At 43.5% G+C, this 16,312-nt stretch overlaps 1 protein-coding gene across 2 annotated transcripts in view; it reads left to right on the top strand.

Annotated features, from left to right (window-relative positions):
• Nucleotides 1-16,312, top strand: part of STK3 (serine/threonine kinase 3) — an 89,804-nt gene that overhangs the window by 33,357 nt on the left and 40,135 nt on the right. For both annotated transcript variants that reach the window (XM_054385352.1, XM_054385351.1), the window contains 2 exons: nt 7,429-7,566; nt 10,093-10,218. In XM_054385352.1, coding sequence (XP_054241327.1) covers nt 7,429-7,566; nt 10,093-10,218 — 264 coding nt within the window. The remainder of the gene's footprint in view (nt 1-7,428; nt 7,567-10,092; nt 10,219-16,312) is intronic.

Genomic DNA, 16,312 nt, shown 5'->3' with positions numbered 1-16,312 from the left:
AATTTAAGCCCCCACATTTTAATATTGTAAGAGGTACAAGCAGTTTAGTTTCCACTTCATATTTAATATCCCCAGTGGCTAACTAATCCTTTCAAGTCTGCTCATTTTAACTTGCTGCAGTAAAAAACACAGGACTGGAGATTTAATGAACACTAAAAATAATAACAGTCTAGGGCTCTTCTATTTCTGCAATAACATTTGTATTCCTAGCCCAAGCTGAACTGCCATACAATTAACCATACTCCAATCTCTGCTGCTGATGCAGACAAACTAGTTTCAGAGGGGCTGGAAAATCCTCCATCTTCTCTCTAATGAGCACAAAAAGAATATGTTAATGTCAGCTGGGATCAAGAGCTGAATCTTTTCTGACCAAAACACTGGCTATTAAATGATGATTAAGATCTATGCTACTAAATAAAAACATCAATGTAGACTTAGTGTAACTGCCTGCAAATCTGTCACTGCTATTCTTTCTGACCATGTCTGGATTCAGCATTTATTTCCCAGAATTTTCTACTTCTCAGACATTAGTATCAACTGCTGCAATAAAATGTCATCTGGGGTATGAATGCTGACGTGTCTGTGGGAGGAGAAGGGTAAGGCCATTTACATGTAACTGTATAGAGCTGGCATGTCTTGAAGAACCTTTGTATTCAAAATTCCTTCCTCCCTCCCTTCTGCCTTGAGGTCTTTTTGTGTAAACTGGGAACAAGCTGCTAGGAATTAAGAGTATGATATGGCCCATTTATATGATATCAGCATTTCTAGTCACTGCTTTAACTATTGCTGTACTGTTTGCATACTTCAGTGATTGCAGCAGCCACATTACTAAACTTTTTCCAGTAATAGAGGCTGTACATATTCGTCCTTAAACTGTTTTTGAAGGAATGTTATTTCTGTGTGTACCTACAGCAACAAGCTCTTCTCTTCCCCCTCTACTGTGCCCTGCTGAGGCCACAGCTGGAATATTGTGTCCAGTTCTGGGGCCCTCATTTCGAGAAGGACCTCAGGAAGCTGCCTGAGAGAGTCCTGCACCGAGTCACGAAGCTGCTGAAGGCAGTGGAACATGTCTGTGAGGAGAGGCTGAGGGAGCTGGGACTTGGAGCTTGGAGCAGAGGAGCTGAGAGGTGACCTCATTGCTGGTGATAAAGATGTGCAGGGCAGTGTCAGGAGGACAGAGCCAATGACAGGACAAGGGGCAAGGGGTGCAAGCTGGAGCAGAGGAGGTGCCACAGGAACAGAAGGGAAAACTTTTTTCCTGTGAGGGTGCCAGAGCCTGGAGCAGGCTGCCCAGAGAGGTTGTGGAGTCTCCTTCTCTGGAGACATTCCAAACCCACCTGGATGTGTTCCTGTGTGACCTGCCCTGACTGCTGCTGCTCTGGCAGGGGAGTTGGTCTGGGTGATCTTTAGAGGTCACTTACAACCGCTAACATTCTGTGATGGTGTGATTCTCATGATATTCACTGAATAAACCACATGGTTCATGTGAAAACAATCTCAAAGAACATCTTATCAAGACTCATCATGGTTTAACAGCCTCTGCATCTAACAGTTCTTGACAGCATCATGTTAGAACAGAATGAAGACTGAAGCTAGAGTAGGCAACCTGAGTCTCAGAGATGCTATCCAAATTAACTTATGAGCTAGCACAGGAGGTTGATGAGAGGAAGTGTGAGTATGCCTGTTACCGACTGCTGGGCTCTAAAGCCCTGCTACTGGTACAAGCAATGATTTAGGAAGGAATTGTGTACAAAGAAGACAAACAGTTCAATGCTTGACTTGAAAGTCAAGCACAGATCTCTCTCGAAAAACAGCAAAACAAAAGCAGCCAAAGTTTTAGATAGGACAAATCCAGGACATATTCATTCAGAGATTCAGTGCCTGGGATTCTGTTTTTCATATGACAATGTCCAGTGACTGGAAGTAGAAGTTCATGTGTTTGCATGTGCGTCTGCCCAGCAGGACAGATAAATACAGCATGCTTTAACAGGAGCTCTGATGAATTCTGCATCCAAACTCTCCATCTTTTGTCTGTAACAAGCAGCTACTTTCATTTTGACTTAACACCAAGTATATAGAAATGACTCTCGAGGAAGGAAAACCATCTTTGGTTGACCATCATTGGAATGGTTATTTGAAACCAGTAATCACACAGTTCTTTTGAATTCTTACCCTATTACCAACATTTTATCAGAAACAGCTGCAAGCAGCACAACTTAGTCAGAATTATTGAACAACTTTTCTTTCAATTTCATAACAAATTAGGCAACGCTTCGTTGATGCATCTGAAAAAAGTTACAGCATGGCAAGCCCCAAGGCACAAGACTGGGTGTCATAATTCAAACCATCACCAGCTGAAATCCAAAGGCATTAGAAACACAGCATGTTACTATGCAGAAGAAATTTCTCTTGCAGATGAGAATCTTTATTTGTTAATAAATTCTGAACTCTCTCAACAGCAACCAAAAGCTACTGTTTCAATACCAAAAGCCTAGTAGAATTCTTACAAAGTTGATACTAAAATTCTCTGAATGTTTATAAACTAGCACTGAAACCCAAATCACTACATAATTTCATTTGTTTATTAAAGGCCATCTTGGGCATAGTGATCACAAAAAGGATAACAGCTTTAAATTTGTAACACAAATCCCCAAAAATTGAAGTTAGCCAAGGGAATAATGCAGAAGTCACCTCACCTTGTGAAAGTCTGCTGGAGCAGTTGAGCCTGGGTAACAGTTCTCCAAATAAATAGAAGGGAGGATATTTTTAGTGGCTGTCTTTAGCTCCAGATTTGGTGCCTTGGCCCCTAGTAATCCAGGTTATTGCCTTTAAAGTCACTCTGCAAGGTTATTTATAAAAACAAAATTGTCAAAGAAGACAACAACAAAAAAAAAGGTGAAGGCTTTTGCCAATTGCTGAAATTCTGGAGGGTGAAATTGTTTATTTTAGTGTCATGCATGAAAAGAGCTTTTTAGATCCAAGTGATGTTACAGCAGGCAAAACCCAGTAACTGGGTAACTGCCAGGGTTGCCAGTCTCCAGCTAGTCACCCGCTGGCTTCTGATCACTGTTACAAGTTAACTGTTAACAAACACAATTGGAACATGCAGTGTAGACCATTTCCTGCTGTTAACAGTAAAGGTTAATGTCATGGAAAAGAAGTTCCCTTAAAGTCTGATAGAAAGCTGAGCCTGCCATGTTTTTATTTCTGAATAGAGGGGAGTCATCAAGGGAACATCCTAAGCAGGCTCTTGAGTAGCACTGGGGAAAGAACACACTGCATGAAAAAGTGCCTGGAGGATGCTTGCAGCTCTTAGTGGCTTATGAAAATCAACAGTTACTCACTAATCAACAGTATACTCACTAAATAATAGGATACTCACTAAACAGCACTATACTCACTAATTAATAGTATGCTCACTAATCAGTGAGTATATAATACTAAACAGTATACTTGCAGTGATAGGACAAGGGGGGGATGGATCAATGAGATCAAGTGTTCCAGGAAGCCAAAGTGTGCTGTTATCAAAATCTATACCTTTAAGTAAGGATTGTCAAAGGTATGAAGTCAGAGATACAGACTTTTCAGATCACTTGGCAATTATTTTAAAATAAGTTATGAAGTGCTGCCTGTCACTAGCAAAAGGAAAATTTCTCCTGTACAACTGTGTTTAAAAATTCCTTATTTTCCAAGCCTCTGAAAAGTTAAAATTTAATGAGAAAGTTAAACCATTACAACAGATGTTTCTTTCATTCTAAAGACAGCTTAATATCTATTTCTTTTTTTCCTGCGTTAACTCTCCCCCAACTCTTCCCCTCCTCAAAAGAAATCTTAACCCGCATGTCCTGATGAAATGTACCCAGCTCACCTAGTGCTGAGATTGAGGGTTTTTTTCAGAACCATCAAGAATTCATTTGTGGTTTCATTTAGGTTTTCCTTTTGGCAAGTAAAATTTTTGGAAATACTCTCCTAGATAGTGTCTGAATGCTTGTGGATGCCTCCTCCCTGGGGGTGTTTAAGGCCAGGTTGGATGAGGCCTTGAGTAGCTGAGTCTAGTTGAGAGGCATCTCTGCCCGTGGCAGGGGAGTTGCAGCAGATGATCTCTGAGGGGTGGGTGACAGAATGCTCAGTGGTAGGACAAGGAACAATGGGTACAGGCTACAACACAGGAGATTCCATCTCAACACTTCTTTACAGTTAGGGTGACAGAACCCTGGAGCAGGCTACCCACAGAGGTGGTAGAGTCTCCTTCTCTGGAGACTTTCAAGTCCTGCCTGGATGTGTTTCTGTGTATCCTGTCCTGGGTGCTCCTGCTCTGGCAGGGGTTTGGAGTGGGTGATCTCTGGAGGTTCCTTCTAGCCCCTAACATTCTGTAATTCTCTGAAAGCAAATTTTTAAAGGAAATATCAAAGAATCATAGACTGTCAAGTTGGAAGGGACCCATAAAGGCTTGTTGATTCCAGCTCCCACTTTTGGCAGTAAGAGGAAGTTAAGAAGTGAATCTTGAAGCACAATTCTCTTGCGTGGTGCTGCTCACAAGGCAAGGGTTGATTCTGTTGAGTAGATTTACAGTTGCCCTTCACTATTGCAAAATGTTTGAGCTAGGTGAAGAATGTACTGATACCAATTGTAATGCTGGCAAAATGCTGTGGGCTTCCTAGCAATAATAAATACACAGGTCAAGAACAAGAGCTTATCTGTCAGCAACCCATCTTTGCTGCTAATCAGGTAAGTATTCTTTCCATTATGTATTTTTCTCTGTCTTTATTACTTTATTACTTTACATCTTCAGTGAATCAGACTTTGCTTTGAACAGTAAAGGTCAGGATTCCAGAGGGAAGCTTGTGACAGGGAATGGTTCTAACCCACTGGTGACCGTTGTGTGTTGGTGGGGTTTTTGCAGTTCTTTGGGTTTTGTTTATTTGTTTCTGGGCTTTTTTAGTTTGGGGTTTTTTTTTGTTTGTTTGTTTGTTTGTTTTTTCCCCAAATGCTCCTGATGTTAATCTGAATGTCTCTGACTTTCTCCTGAAATAATGTGAATGCAGTTTTGACTGTAGATGTAGTATTGTGTACTTGATTCATCAGTGGGCACTACTAAAGAGCTGTTGACTTGAGCACAACAGAATTGCATATTCAGTGTCTCATAGATTCATAGAATGGTTTGGGTTGGAAGGGATCTTAAAGATCATCTGGTTCCAGCCCCTTTCCAGGGACACCTTCCACTAGAACAGATTGATCAAGGCCTCATCCAACCTGGCCTTGAACACCTTTGGGGAGGAGCATTCATGACCTCCCTTGGCAACCTGTTCCAGTGTCTTACCACGCTCACTGGAAAGAATTTCTTGCTAATCTCCATTCTAAATCTGCCCTCCTCAAGCTTCAATCCATTGCACTTCGTTCTATCACTACAAGCCCTTGTAAAAAGTCCCTCCCCAGCTTTCTTGCAGCCCCCTTCAGGTACTGGAAGGCTGCTCTAAGGTCTTCCCAGAGGTTTCTCTTCTCTAGGCTGGACAGTCCCACCTCTCTCAGCCTGTTCCCATAGCCCTCTGATCATCTTTTGTGGCCTCTCCTGGACACTCCCCAGCGGTTCCATGTCCCTCTTCTGCTGGGGGCACCAGAACTGGAGGCAGTGCTGCAGGTGAGGTCTCACAGAGCAGAGTATATCTTCATGAAGATTTTATTCATAACAGCTACTTCAGTATTATAGCTTCAAAATTTTAGTTTAGATATGGGAGAAACAGTTCTCTATTAAGGGGCTAGAGAAGCTGGAGTGTTTACTCATATTCTCCTAGAGTGGCTCAGGTTGGAAGTGACCTCAGAGCTCATCTCTTCCAACCTCCCCACCATGGGCAGGGACACCTTTCAACTAGACTCAGTTGCTCAAGGCCTCATCCAGCCTGGCCTTGAACACCTCCATCCTCAACCTCCCTGGGCAACCTGTTCCAGAGGAATTAGATGGGGAGGACAGAACTTAAACCCCATCATTTCAGGCTACCTGACAAAGGAATTCTGGGAGCTGGGGGGAGAGGTACACATTAGCCAAGTGCATGGCATAATGAATTTGGACTAAGCATTTGGAGTAAATAGTTGGTATGTATTTTCTTGAAATTCTAGTCAAAAACAAGGCTCTTTTTTTTTTTTTTTTTTTTTTTTTTTACCTCATCCAGCTCATGTCAGTTATCAAGGCTTTCAAAAGCCTTCATTTTAAGCATTAGTCTTCCCAAAAGGGATTGTTGAAAAACATACAAAGCATAAAGGTGGATTTAGGACCCTAACTCTAGCTCTTTAATATCTCCTTTTGTGACTTTTATTGCCTGCCATAAAAGAATGATTCATGAATTCCCCTCTTTCTTCTCCTTGTCCTTTGTGAATTATAAAAGAAGTTTCTTCTTTGCTGTGGCTCTTAACTGCCTGTAGTTGATGAAAATAATTGGCAAAGGCAAATAGTTTTTCCAGAAAACATTGGAGGCGAGTAGGACTCTGAAAGTAAGCTCTGCTTACCTGCAGAGAGGTAAGCAAAGTCAAGGCTCTTTCCCAAGCAGGAGGCACACATCTTGGCACCACGTCAAGAGAAGGTAGCAGCCTCCTGTGAGAGCAGTGTTTCAAGAGCTACTGCAGAGCTGCTGTTAAGAGGAGTTAAAGATAAGATTAAAAGTCATCAGTTCAAAGGTTGGAAGAGATCATTACTTTCAAGGACAGAAGCAGCTGAATTTGTTAGCCACTGCTCCATGGCAGAAGCACTTCACTTGTGCTGACAATTGCTCTGGGATCATAAATGATGTAGGTAAGGCAAATTGCATGGTAATAGAGTTCATATAGAGCAGTTGAGTTCATATAGTCTAGTTGAGAGATGTCCCTGCCCATGGCAGGGAGTTGGAGGTTGGAGTAGAGGAGCTCTGAGGTCTCTTCCAGCCTGAGCCATTCTGTGATAAGTTCCTAAATCTTATTAGGAAAAGCAAGTTTTAAATCTACCTCTAAAGAGTTCTGACTGCAGAAGGAAGCAGCAGTCCTGCCAAAACTGACCACTTCTCAGTGCAGTTAAGAGAGGAGAAGGTGAACTTGGCTTTTCACAGCAGCTTTGTAGGTGTCTGTCTAAGCAAGCAGTGCTCTCATTCTTACAGAGACTTGCCACATGAATAGAATAATCTCTTGAGCTTGATAAACAGCACTAGACACAATGACAAGAGATGTGCCCACTGGGGTACAGCTTAAATAAAGAAAATCTAGTGGGAAGTAGCTACATTAGTTGCAGATGGATTTACTTCCTGAGTGTTGATCTGAATGGAAATCTTAGCTTACTTCAAATTTGTCTTCCAGATTCTTAGCCTGATAAGAAAGGTGGATAAAGCAATTTGCTTACTTGGCTTCAGTGCAGTGATAATGTGTTTTGTTTAAACTCACTATTGTTGTTTGACTTTTTTTATCTAGGCTATTTTTATGATCCCTACAAATCCCCCTCCGACCTTTCGGAAGCCAGAGCTTTGGTCTGATGAATTCACAGATTTTGTGAAGAAATGCTTAGTGAAAAATCCTGAACAGAGAGCTACAGCAACACAGCTGCTGCAGGTCAGTATTGAAGTTAACTGAGAAAATGCCAGTTTTATGTCTCTTCCTCTAGTCTCAAAGCAGAACTGTTGTGAAAGTTTCTGTGGGCAAATTTCATTTGAACTGTCATCACGCCCTAGTTCTTTTCTGCTTTGTGGTCTTTCCTCAGTCAGCTCTTCTATCTCTCCATCCATTTTATTTCTCTTTTGCCACTTTTAAAAATTATTTGTTCTTTATATAATTTAGGGCTGGTTTTTGCTCCTAAAATTGGATCCTTGCTTTGTGGTTAGAGGCCCTCAATAGATCTCAGGATCGAACACCTCCAGGGAGGGGATGTACACAACCTTCCTGGGCAACCTGTTCCAGTGTCTCACCACCCTCACTGGAAAGAATTTCTTCCTAATCTCCAGTCTAAATCTGCCCTCCTCAAGCTTCAATCCATTCTCTCTCATCCTATCACTACAAGCCCTGTTAAAAGTCCCTTCCTGGCTTTCTTGTAGCCCCCTTCAGATACTGGAAGGCTGTTCTAAGGTTTCCCTGGAGTCTTCTTTTCTCCAGGCTGAACAGCCCCAACCTGTTCCCATGTGGGAGGTTCTCCAGCCCTCTGATAATCTTTTATGGCCTCCTCTGGACCTGCTCCAGCAGCTCCATGTCCCTCTTATGCTGGGAACCCCAGAACTGGAATCAGTGCTGCAGGTGGGAAGCTCAGCAGAGCAGAGGGGCAGAATCCCCTCCCTCTGTTGCTGCTCTCCCCGCTCTGGATGCAGCTCAGCACACAGCTGCCTGCTGGGCTGCCAGTGACCATTGCTGGCTCCTGGGGAGTTTGTCACCAACTGACAGCCCCAAGTCCTTCTCCTCCAGACTCTTTTCCAGCCACTTCCCACCCAGCCTGGATTTGTGCTTGGGATTGCCCTGCCCCAGGTGCAGGACCTTGCACTCAGCCTTGTTGAACTTCCTGAGGCTGGCTTGGGCACACCTCTGCAGCCTGTCCAGGTCCCTTCCCTCCAGCATGCCAAGCTGGACCACACAGCTTGGAGCCATCAACAGACTTGCTGAGGGTGCCTCAGTGCCACTGTCCATGTCACAGACAAAGATGTCAACCAGCACTGGTGCCAGTGCTGACCCCTGAGGGGCTCCACTTGTCACTGGTCTGCATTTGGGCACTGAGCTCTTCAGCACAACCTTCTGAGTGCAGCCATCCAGCCAATTCCTTACCCAGCCAGTGGCCACCCCTCAAGTCCATGCTTTTCCTACTTGGTGACCAGGATGTCATGTGGAACAGTGTCAGATGCTGTAGGCATAGGGTCCCAGGCTTCAACAGATCTGTTCCTGTGGAGGAGCTTTTTAATATTTAATAACACAATTCTGAGGGGTTTGGTGTTAGCTTTTGCCTGAATTGCATTTGCATATAGTGCTGGAAAAATGAGAGTTTTTCTAACAGCAGGTGGTAAGGAGGTAAATGGTATCATGCCCTTGAATTAAAAATTAATCTTCCTACTAAAAGCTTGGGTTTTTTTTTGCTTATTCTGCATTTCAGAGTCATAGATCAAGAAATGTTTTATGACATATAAAGTACAACTTTGTTGAAGTAGGCAGCCAGAGTTGCTCTGCTTACAGCCACTAATTTATGCTGTCAGTTTGTTAAGATTAATTAAATTCTGTAACTGAATATCTGCACAAGTTTGTTTTTCTATGTCAAGACAGTCACCACAGTGTTTATTTACTACTTACTGCATGTTTCCTTTGGAAAATTCTATCCTGAACTATAAAACAGTTGTTAGATGATTACATTTCCCAAGGCTTCTTGGTATTAAAAGTAGTTGCAGTACAATTTCAGTTAGGAAGCAACAAAAAGATAGTGCAGATTCATAGAATGGTTTGGGTTGAAAGGGACCTTAAAGATCATGTAGTTCCACCCCCACTGCCATGGGCAGGGACACTTTCCACTAGCCCAGGTTGTTCAAGGCCTCATTGAACCTGGTCTTGAGCTCCTCCAGGGAGGGAACATCCACAACCTTCCTGGCCAGCCTATTTCAGTGTTTCAGCAGCTTTACTGCAAAGCATTTCTTCCTAAATTCCAATCTAAATCCATCCTCCTCAAGCTTCAATCCATTCCCCCTCATCCTATCACTACAAGCCCTTGTAAAAAGTCCCTCCCCAGCTTTCTTGTAGGCCCCATCAGGTACTGGAAGGCTGCTCCCAAGAGCCTTCAATAGTTAGGATCAATAAATTACAACCATCTCTTCCATCACAGTTACAGTAATGCTAGCTACGAACCAAAAAATTGCTGCAATGAGCTCTTGAGTGCTAATACCTTGTCCAGTGTTATGTAAAGCATCAAAGTAACACAGTTCCTGTAGGAACACAGTTCCAGTCCTGTAGGAACTGTGTGGTGTGTTAGTGTAGGTTCTAATTAATGTGTGGTGTGAAATCCTGTTTATCACTGAGACCTGTGCTGGTCAATACTAGTTGTAATTCCATCTGAAGCATAACTCCTGTAATGATGTTAGATAATGTACTGGTTTCGTTTTTTTTTTGTTTTCCTAGCACACATTTATTAAGAATGCTAAGCCAGTGTCAATTTTAAGGGACCTGATCACTGAAGCTATGGAGATCAAGGCAAAGCGACATGAGGAACAGCAGAGAGAACTAGAAGAGGAGGAAGAAAATTCAGTGGGTACCTTTTTTTTCCTATAGCTATCTGTACTTGATAGATAATTTGATGCTTTTCCCCTACTTCCTCCATGAACTTGTGTTCAAATACTTTTCTTTACAAGGTTTGTACCTGGTTGGTTTTTTAGCCTGTGAAGACTGAGTATACCACTCTTGTTTATGATGAGTAGTGCTCTGTGAGCCAGCTACACAAGCCAGCTGTCAGCACTATTCATAGATTCATAGAACAATTTGGACTGGAAGGGACCTTAAAGATCATCTAATTCCAGCCCCCTGTCATGGGCAGGAACACCTCCCACCAGCACAGGTTGCTCAAGGCCTCATCCAACCTCTAGGGAGGGGGCATCCACAGTCTCCCTTGGCAACCTGTTTCAGTGTCTTACCACCCTCACTGGAAAGAATTTCTCCCTAGTCTCCAGTCTAAATGTCCCCTCCTCAAGCTTCAATCTATCCCCCCTCATCCTGTCACAGTTAGGACCCTGTACATCATCAGGTGGGTGCTATGTGGAAGCTGCAGGGACCAAACGATGTCTTTGTTCAGCAATTTTGCATTGCATGGTTTCTGAAAAAGGAGGTCCTGGAGTCCCACTTTATTAAGGGTCATGATATAGGTGAGAAATGATAATCAACATATCACTAAGTTTTTCATCACTTAGAGGCACCACAGGAGGTTGGAATGGCCAACAGAACCAAGAAACTGCCAGCTAGTCTTTCTGGAAGATCAAGTAAGTAATGTCTTAGGAGGCAGGAAAACAAACCATGTAAACTTCTGGCTGTTCAGACTGACATAATACAAAATCCCAATCAAAACTGGTAAGGTTACACTGTCTCATCTGAACCTCTAGTTAAGGGGCTTAATATCCAGTTCAGGGCACCTTTTTTGGGATAAAGTCTAATACACAAAATAGTTAGTTGTGATAGACAGTAAGTTGCAACACCTGTAAAGTGAAAATGGTGACAGCATTTCATTGCTCAGCTGGCAGTGTCAGCATGTTTGAGGAGAGAAGCAGGTCCTGTGATAAACAGAGTGCATTCAGAGTCGTTTGGCAGTGCTGGGAGCAAGTCAGTGTTCCTGGCATTGTTCCTCTCCCTGTGTGATTGATTTGAGGGCAGTCTTGTGCAATGCAGCAGTGTGTGCTTCAAAGAAGTACATTGCCACACATCTCAGGAGAACTAAGGTCACTCTGGAGCAGCACAGGAAGATGAAGCCTGGAACGTTAGTAGAAATCACAGAAGCACAGAACGTCAGGGGCTGGAAGGGACCTCAAGAGATCATCTAGTCCAATGCCCCTGCCAAAGCAGGATCACCTATACCAGGTCACACAGGAAATCTTACAGCTTTGAACAGACAGGAGCAGTGCAGGCTGTGTAGAAGCCCTGTTACATGTCACAGAGGGGCAGGGGATGGTCTGTTTATAGGAATCCTTGTCAAGCAGACCCTGTGGAGTGTTCTGTATCCCAACAGACATCATGGGCTTTTGTTGCTGGATGTTTGCCCTTCTTAAGAGTAAGTTCTAAGAGCATTGATAGCTTAAGTATATAAAGATGGTTTACTTTAGGTTGTGTTTGCTTGGTAATAAAACAGGGAGGGAATGTTGGGATTTTTATTTTTTAGGTTTTTCTAACATTAGGAAATGTTGCCTGTGTGGATATGTGTGACTTGACATGCAGAGCTGATGTTTGTGACTTGATACATTGAACAGTTGTTCTCTGAAGAGACTGGTTTATTGCTGACATAAAACCCTCAAGTCTTTCCCAGCAGGCTTTCCTCCCTGGTATTGCCTTCTGAGCTGCAGACCTCAAACAGCTGAGCCTTGTGATGTCTTCAGCATCAACCCAAAATGTGGTATGACATACTGACTTAGTCTGAGGTTCAGATAGGGAACCAGGTTGCCTTGCATAGGTACAGAAGTCCTTATGTGACACTGCCTTCTTTCCCCCCCTTCACATCCAGGACTGGGGCAGGAATCTGTGTTACCAGGGCAACACAAGGGAGTGGTGCAGTCAAGGGGATGGGTTCAGTTGAAAAGAGAGCAGGACTCTGCTTGTCACCAAGTGTGAAAGATGTCTCACATCTGAAAATAAGAGAAGTCTCTTTAGTTAGCAGGGCTGACAGAGCAGAATCACAGAATGGTTGAGGTTGGAAGGGGCCCCTGGAGGTTACCTTCCTTCTGAGGCAGGTTCACCTAGAGCCAGTTGTCTAGGACTGTGAGAGAGGTTCAGCAGTTTACTAGGCTATGCCAATAGTCCTGTAATCGGATTCGTTTGCTGAGGGAACTCAGCATGAGGCTGTTGTGACCCAGTTGCCAGACCCAGTACTTGGCCTTGTTGATCCTCATACTGTTGGCTTTGACACATTGATCCAGCCTGTCCAGATCCCTTTGTAGAGTCTTCTTATCCTCAAGCAGATGAAAACTCCTTCCTAGCTTGGTGTCAAACTTACTGAGGGTGCACTTGGTCCTCTCACCCAGATCATGGATAAAGAGATGAAAACTGAGCCCTGGGGCACACCACTTATGACAGGGCTGTCTAGCACATCAGTGTTGGAAAATAACCCTTTAAAAGTGGATTTTTCACTGTGAAGTCCTCACCATAGAAGTGTAAAGGCAGACTTGCAGTGAGAGCAAATGTTGATGTTAGTGTTAAGCAGAGTCTGTTTAAGATCTCTCATGGGCAGTGAATTGAGACCAGAAACTATTGAAAAAGAATGGTTTCAGTTAACATATTGGAGGCTTGAATTTATTGATCTAAACCCCCAAGAATTTCCTATGTAAAGCATGAACAGTTGTGCTCATTGCTCACTGCTATGTGTTTTGGGACCTGTTCATTGCTCACTGGTAGATGTTTTGGAACCCATCAAGAAGAAAGGTGAAAGATGCTGTAACTATGATGCTCCTTTTGTTAGGAAACCACATTTGACCCCAGCAGTTACATTTGAATAAGTTTTTGTAGCTTTAATTCCCTCATGCTTGTGTGCTTCCAGAGAGAATAATAATGGAATAATAGAATGGCAGGGGTTGGAAGGGACCTCCAGAGATCATCCAGTCCAACCCTGCTGCCAGAGCAGGATCACCCAGGGCAGGTCACACAAGAACACATCGAGGCAGGTCTTGAATATCTCCAGAGAAAGAGACTTCACAACCTCTCTGGGCAGCCTGCTCCAGGGCTCTGTCACCCTCACCATAAAGAAGTGTCTCCTCGAGGTGGAAGCTCCTGTGTTCCATTTTGTATCTCTTGCCCCACAGGACAAGAAGTGCCCTTCCTTCCTCCACAGATCCCTAAATGTGTCCTGATTTTTGCAAACCATGCCTCTTGCAAACTATCTGAGGTTGGCAAAGGGCTGTGAGGTGTAAATGCCACAGCTGGAGAGGGCACCTTGCAGACAGTGCACCCTGCATCGATTCTCTGCTTCTTAGCAGAGCTGTGGGTGTGCTGAGAACCAACTGCATCTTTGGATAGGTAACTCTTTTAATCAAGCAGAGGTTGCAAGTGGTGTGTTCTTCAGGAGGCTAAGGGCCATCTGAAAGCTGAAATGTGAGTCCGGGCAGTACTGAACACGACCAATCTCCTGTCTCAGGCGGTGAGCAGGATGCTGAGGCTGGGTAGCTGCCTTGTGGGAATGTAAAGTAACTTGTTGCCAGGCAGCTCACAGGAAACGTGTCTAAATATTTATTTCTGGAGATCTTTAAAAGGAATGAGCTAACATGCAGCTCTTACTGTATGCTTTTTTATACATTTTAATCTCTCTATTATGTGAGGAATCCTTAATTAGCATATTCAAACAAGGAATTGCTGCTTCTGTCCAGCCCGTTTTTGATTTTGTTTGACATGTGAAGATCAATGACTGTCAATAACTTAGCCAGCTGTCAATAATCAATTATTGCCACAGGTAGGCTTCTTTATTCATGCAAAAGTTTTTTGTTGGTTGATGATATATTAATTATGAGAAGTTGAAATCCAGCTTTTGAGACATTAAGAAATAACCACTGTCATTGTTGCTTTGTATTTTTACAATATTTATTCAGTTATTTTAAAGGAACTAGTGAATTTATTTTAACTCTGACATCCCAGGCTGTATTTTCTGAAGGGGTTTATATTTGCTTTCATTCATCTTTCATGTGTTGATATATGTGATGCTATTATGTAACTTTGCATGACAAATTGTTAAAACTTTCTGTTTTCATAGCATTTTTCCTTTAAGCCAAAGAACACTTGACATAAGAGCTAATTAAATCTGATTGCAGCTAATTAAATCTTATGCAGTATCATAGAATGGCTCAGGTTGGAAGGGACCTCAGAGCTCATTTCTTCCAACCTCCCCACCATGGGCAGGGACACCTCTCAACTAGACTCAGCCAATCAAGGCCTCATCCAACCTGGCCTTCAATGCCCCCACAAAGGAGGCAGCCACAACCTCCCTGGGAAGACTGTTCCAGAGTGTCACCACACTCCTACAGAAGAACTTCTTCTTAAGCTCCTGTCTAACCCTGCTCTGCCTCACCTTCAAACCGTTCCCCCTTGTCCTGTCTCTAGACACCCTCAGAAAAAGTCCCTCTGCAGCCTTCCTATAGGATCCCTTCAGCTATTGGCAGGCAGCTCTAAGCCTTCTCTTCTCCAGGCTGAACACCCCCAGCTCCCCCAGCCTGTCCTCATAGCAGAGGTTCTCCAGCCCTTGGATCATCTTTGTGGCCCTCTTCTGGACTTGCACCAAAGCTCTGAAGTCAGGAATATGTAAAGATGATTTGTTAAGAGAAATACATCTATGCAAGGGGCACAGACAGCTTTTGAAGAATGTTGTTGTTAAATTCCACAACAATGTAGAGCCAGAAACCAGTGATGGGAAGAGTAAGCATAGGGAGGTAATTGTGTGCAGCAGGTCACCTTTACTAGGTATATCAGTTAGAAGGAGATGGAGAACAAGGTGAAATGCTGCTTTGTGGCTTCTCTGTTGAATCTGGGGGGATTTGAGTCTGTGCTGAAAGTTCAGTCTTCACCTTTTTTGCTGATGGCTCTAAACTTAAATGTGTGTTCAGTATTAGGAATACACTGGGGTTGTAGTTGGGCTTTGTATGTCCGGAAGCTCTACAAAGTCCTTGTTCTTGTGCAGACTATAGGATGTGTTTATGGAGCTCCTACAGTGCTTTTACAGAGAGATAGCTGTGGCTACAGCCCTGCATTTCAAAGGTGATGATGAGGTGTTAATAGTAAATGAAATGATTTTACAGGATACTCACTTTTGCCAGCGTGTAAATCTCTTTCATGGATTGCAGCCTAGGCAGCCGTCTTTGGTGCCCTCTTGTGTTCTTTCTCCATGCACAAACCTAAGGAGATTTTGAAGGCAAGCTGCTGTGCTTCCTTGTCCTGTTCCCTTTTTTTTTTTTTTTTTTTGTATCAGTCTTCACTCCTTCTTTTCCTGTGAATGTTAAAAACATAGCAGGGAAGTCCATTCATTTGTATCACCTTGGGTCAGTTGTTTCTGTCATGATGCAGATTTCAGGTATGATCATAGAATCATTGAATGTTTTGGGTTGGAAGGAACCTGTAAAGGCCATGTAGTCCAGCCCCCCTGCAGCGAGCAGGGACATCTGCAGCTAGAGCAGGTTGCTCAGAGCCCCATCCCACCTTGCTTGGCATGGTTCTTGGGATACAGCTTCTGCCACCTCTCTGGGGAACCTGTGCCAGTGTCTCACCACCCTCATCATAAAACATGTCTTCCTTTTATCAAGTCTAAATCTTCCCTCTTTTAGTTTCAAACCATAACCCCTTGTCCTGTCACAGCAGGCCCTGCTTAAAAGACTGTCCCCATCTTTCTTATAGACCCCCTTTATGTACAGAAGGGTCACAGTAAGGTCTCCCCAGAGCTTTCCCTTCTCCAGATTGTACAATGCCAGCTCCCTCAGCCTGTCTTCACAACAGAGGTGCTCCAACCCTTGGATCATCTTTGTGGACCTCTCTGGAGCAGGAGGGTATTGGTGAGGTACTTGCTTTATGTTATTTTGTTGTCCCAAGTTTCTGTGCCTCACTGCCCTTGCTGTGGCATTTCAGGCAGTCACAGGACTCTCTCATGCTGTGTCTGTGCTGCTCTGCAGTGGTG

This window comes from Indicator indicator, chromosome 12 (assembly GCF_027791375.1).
Source record: "Indicator indicator isolate 239-I01 chromosome 12, UM_Iind_1.1, whole genome shotgun sequence".
Taxonomy (NCBI): Eukaryota; Metazoa; Chordata; class Aves; order Piciformes; family Indicatoridae; genus Indicator; species Indicator indicator.
The sequence above is the reverse complement of the archived record's forward strand: the minus strand, read 5'-3'. Positions and strand labels throughout refer to the sequence as shown.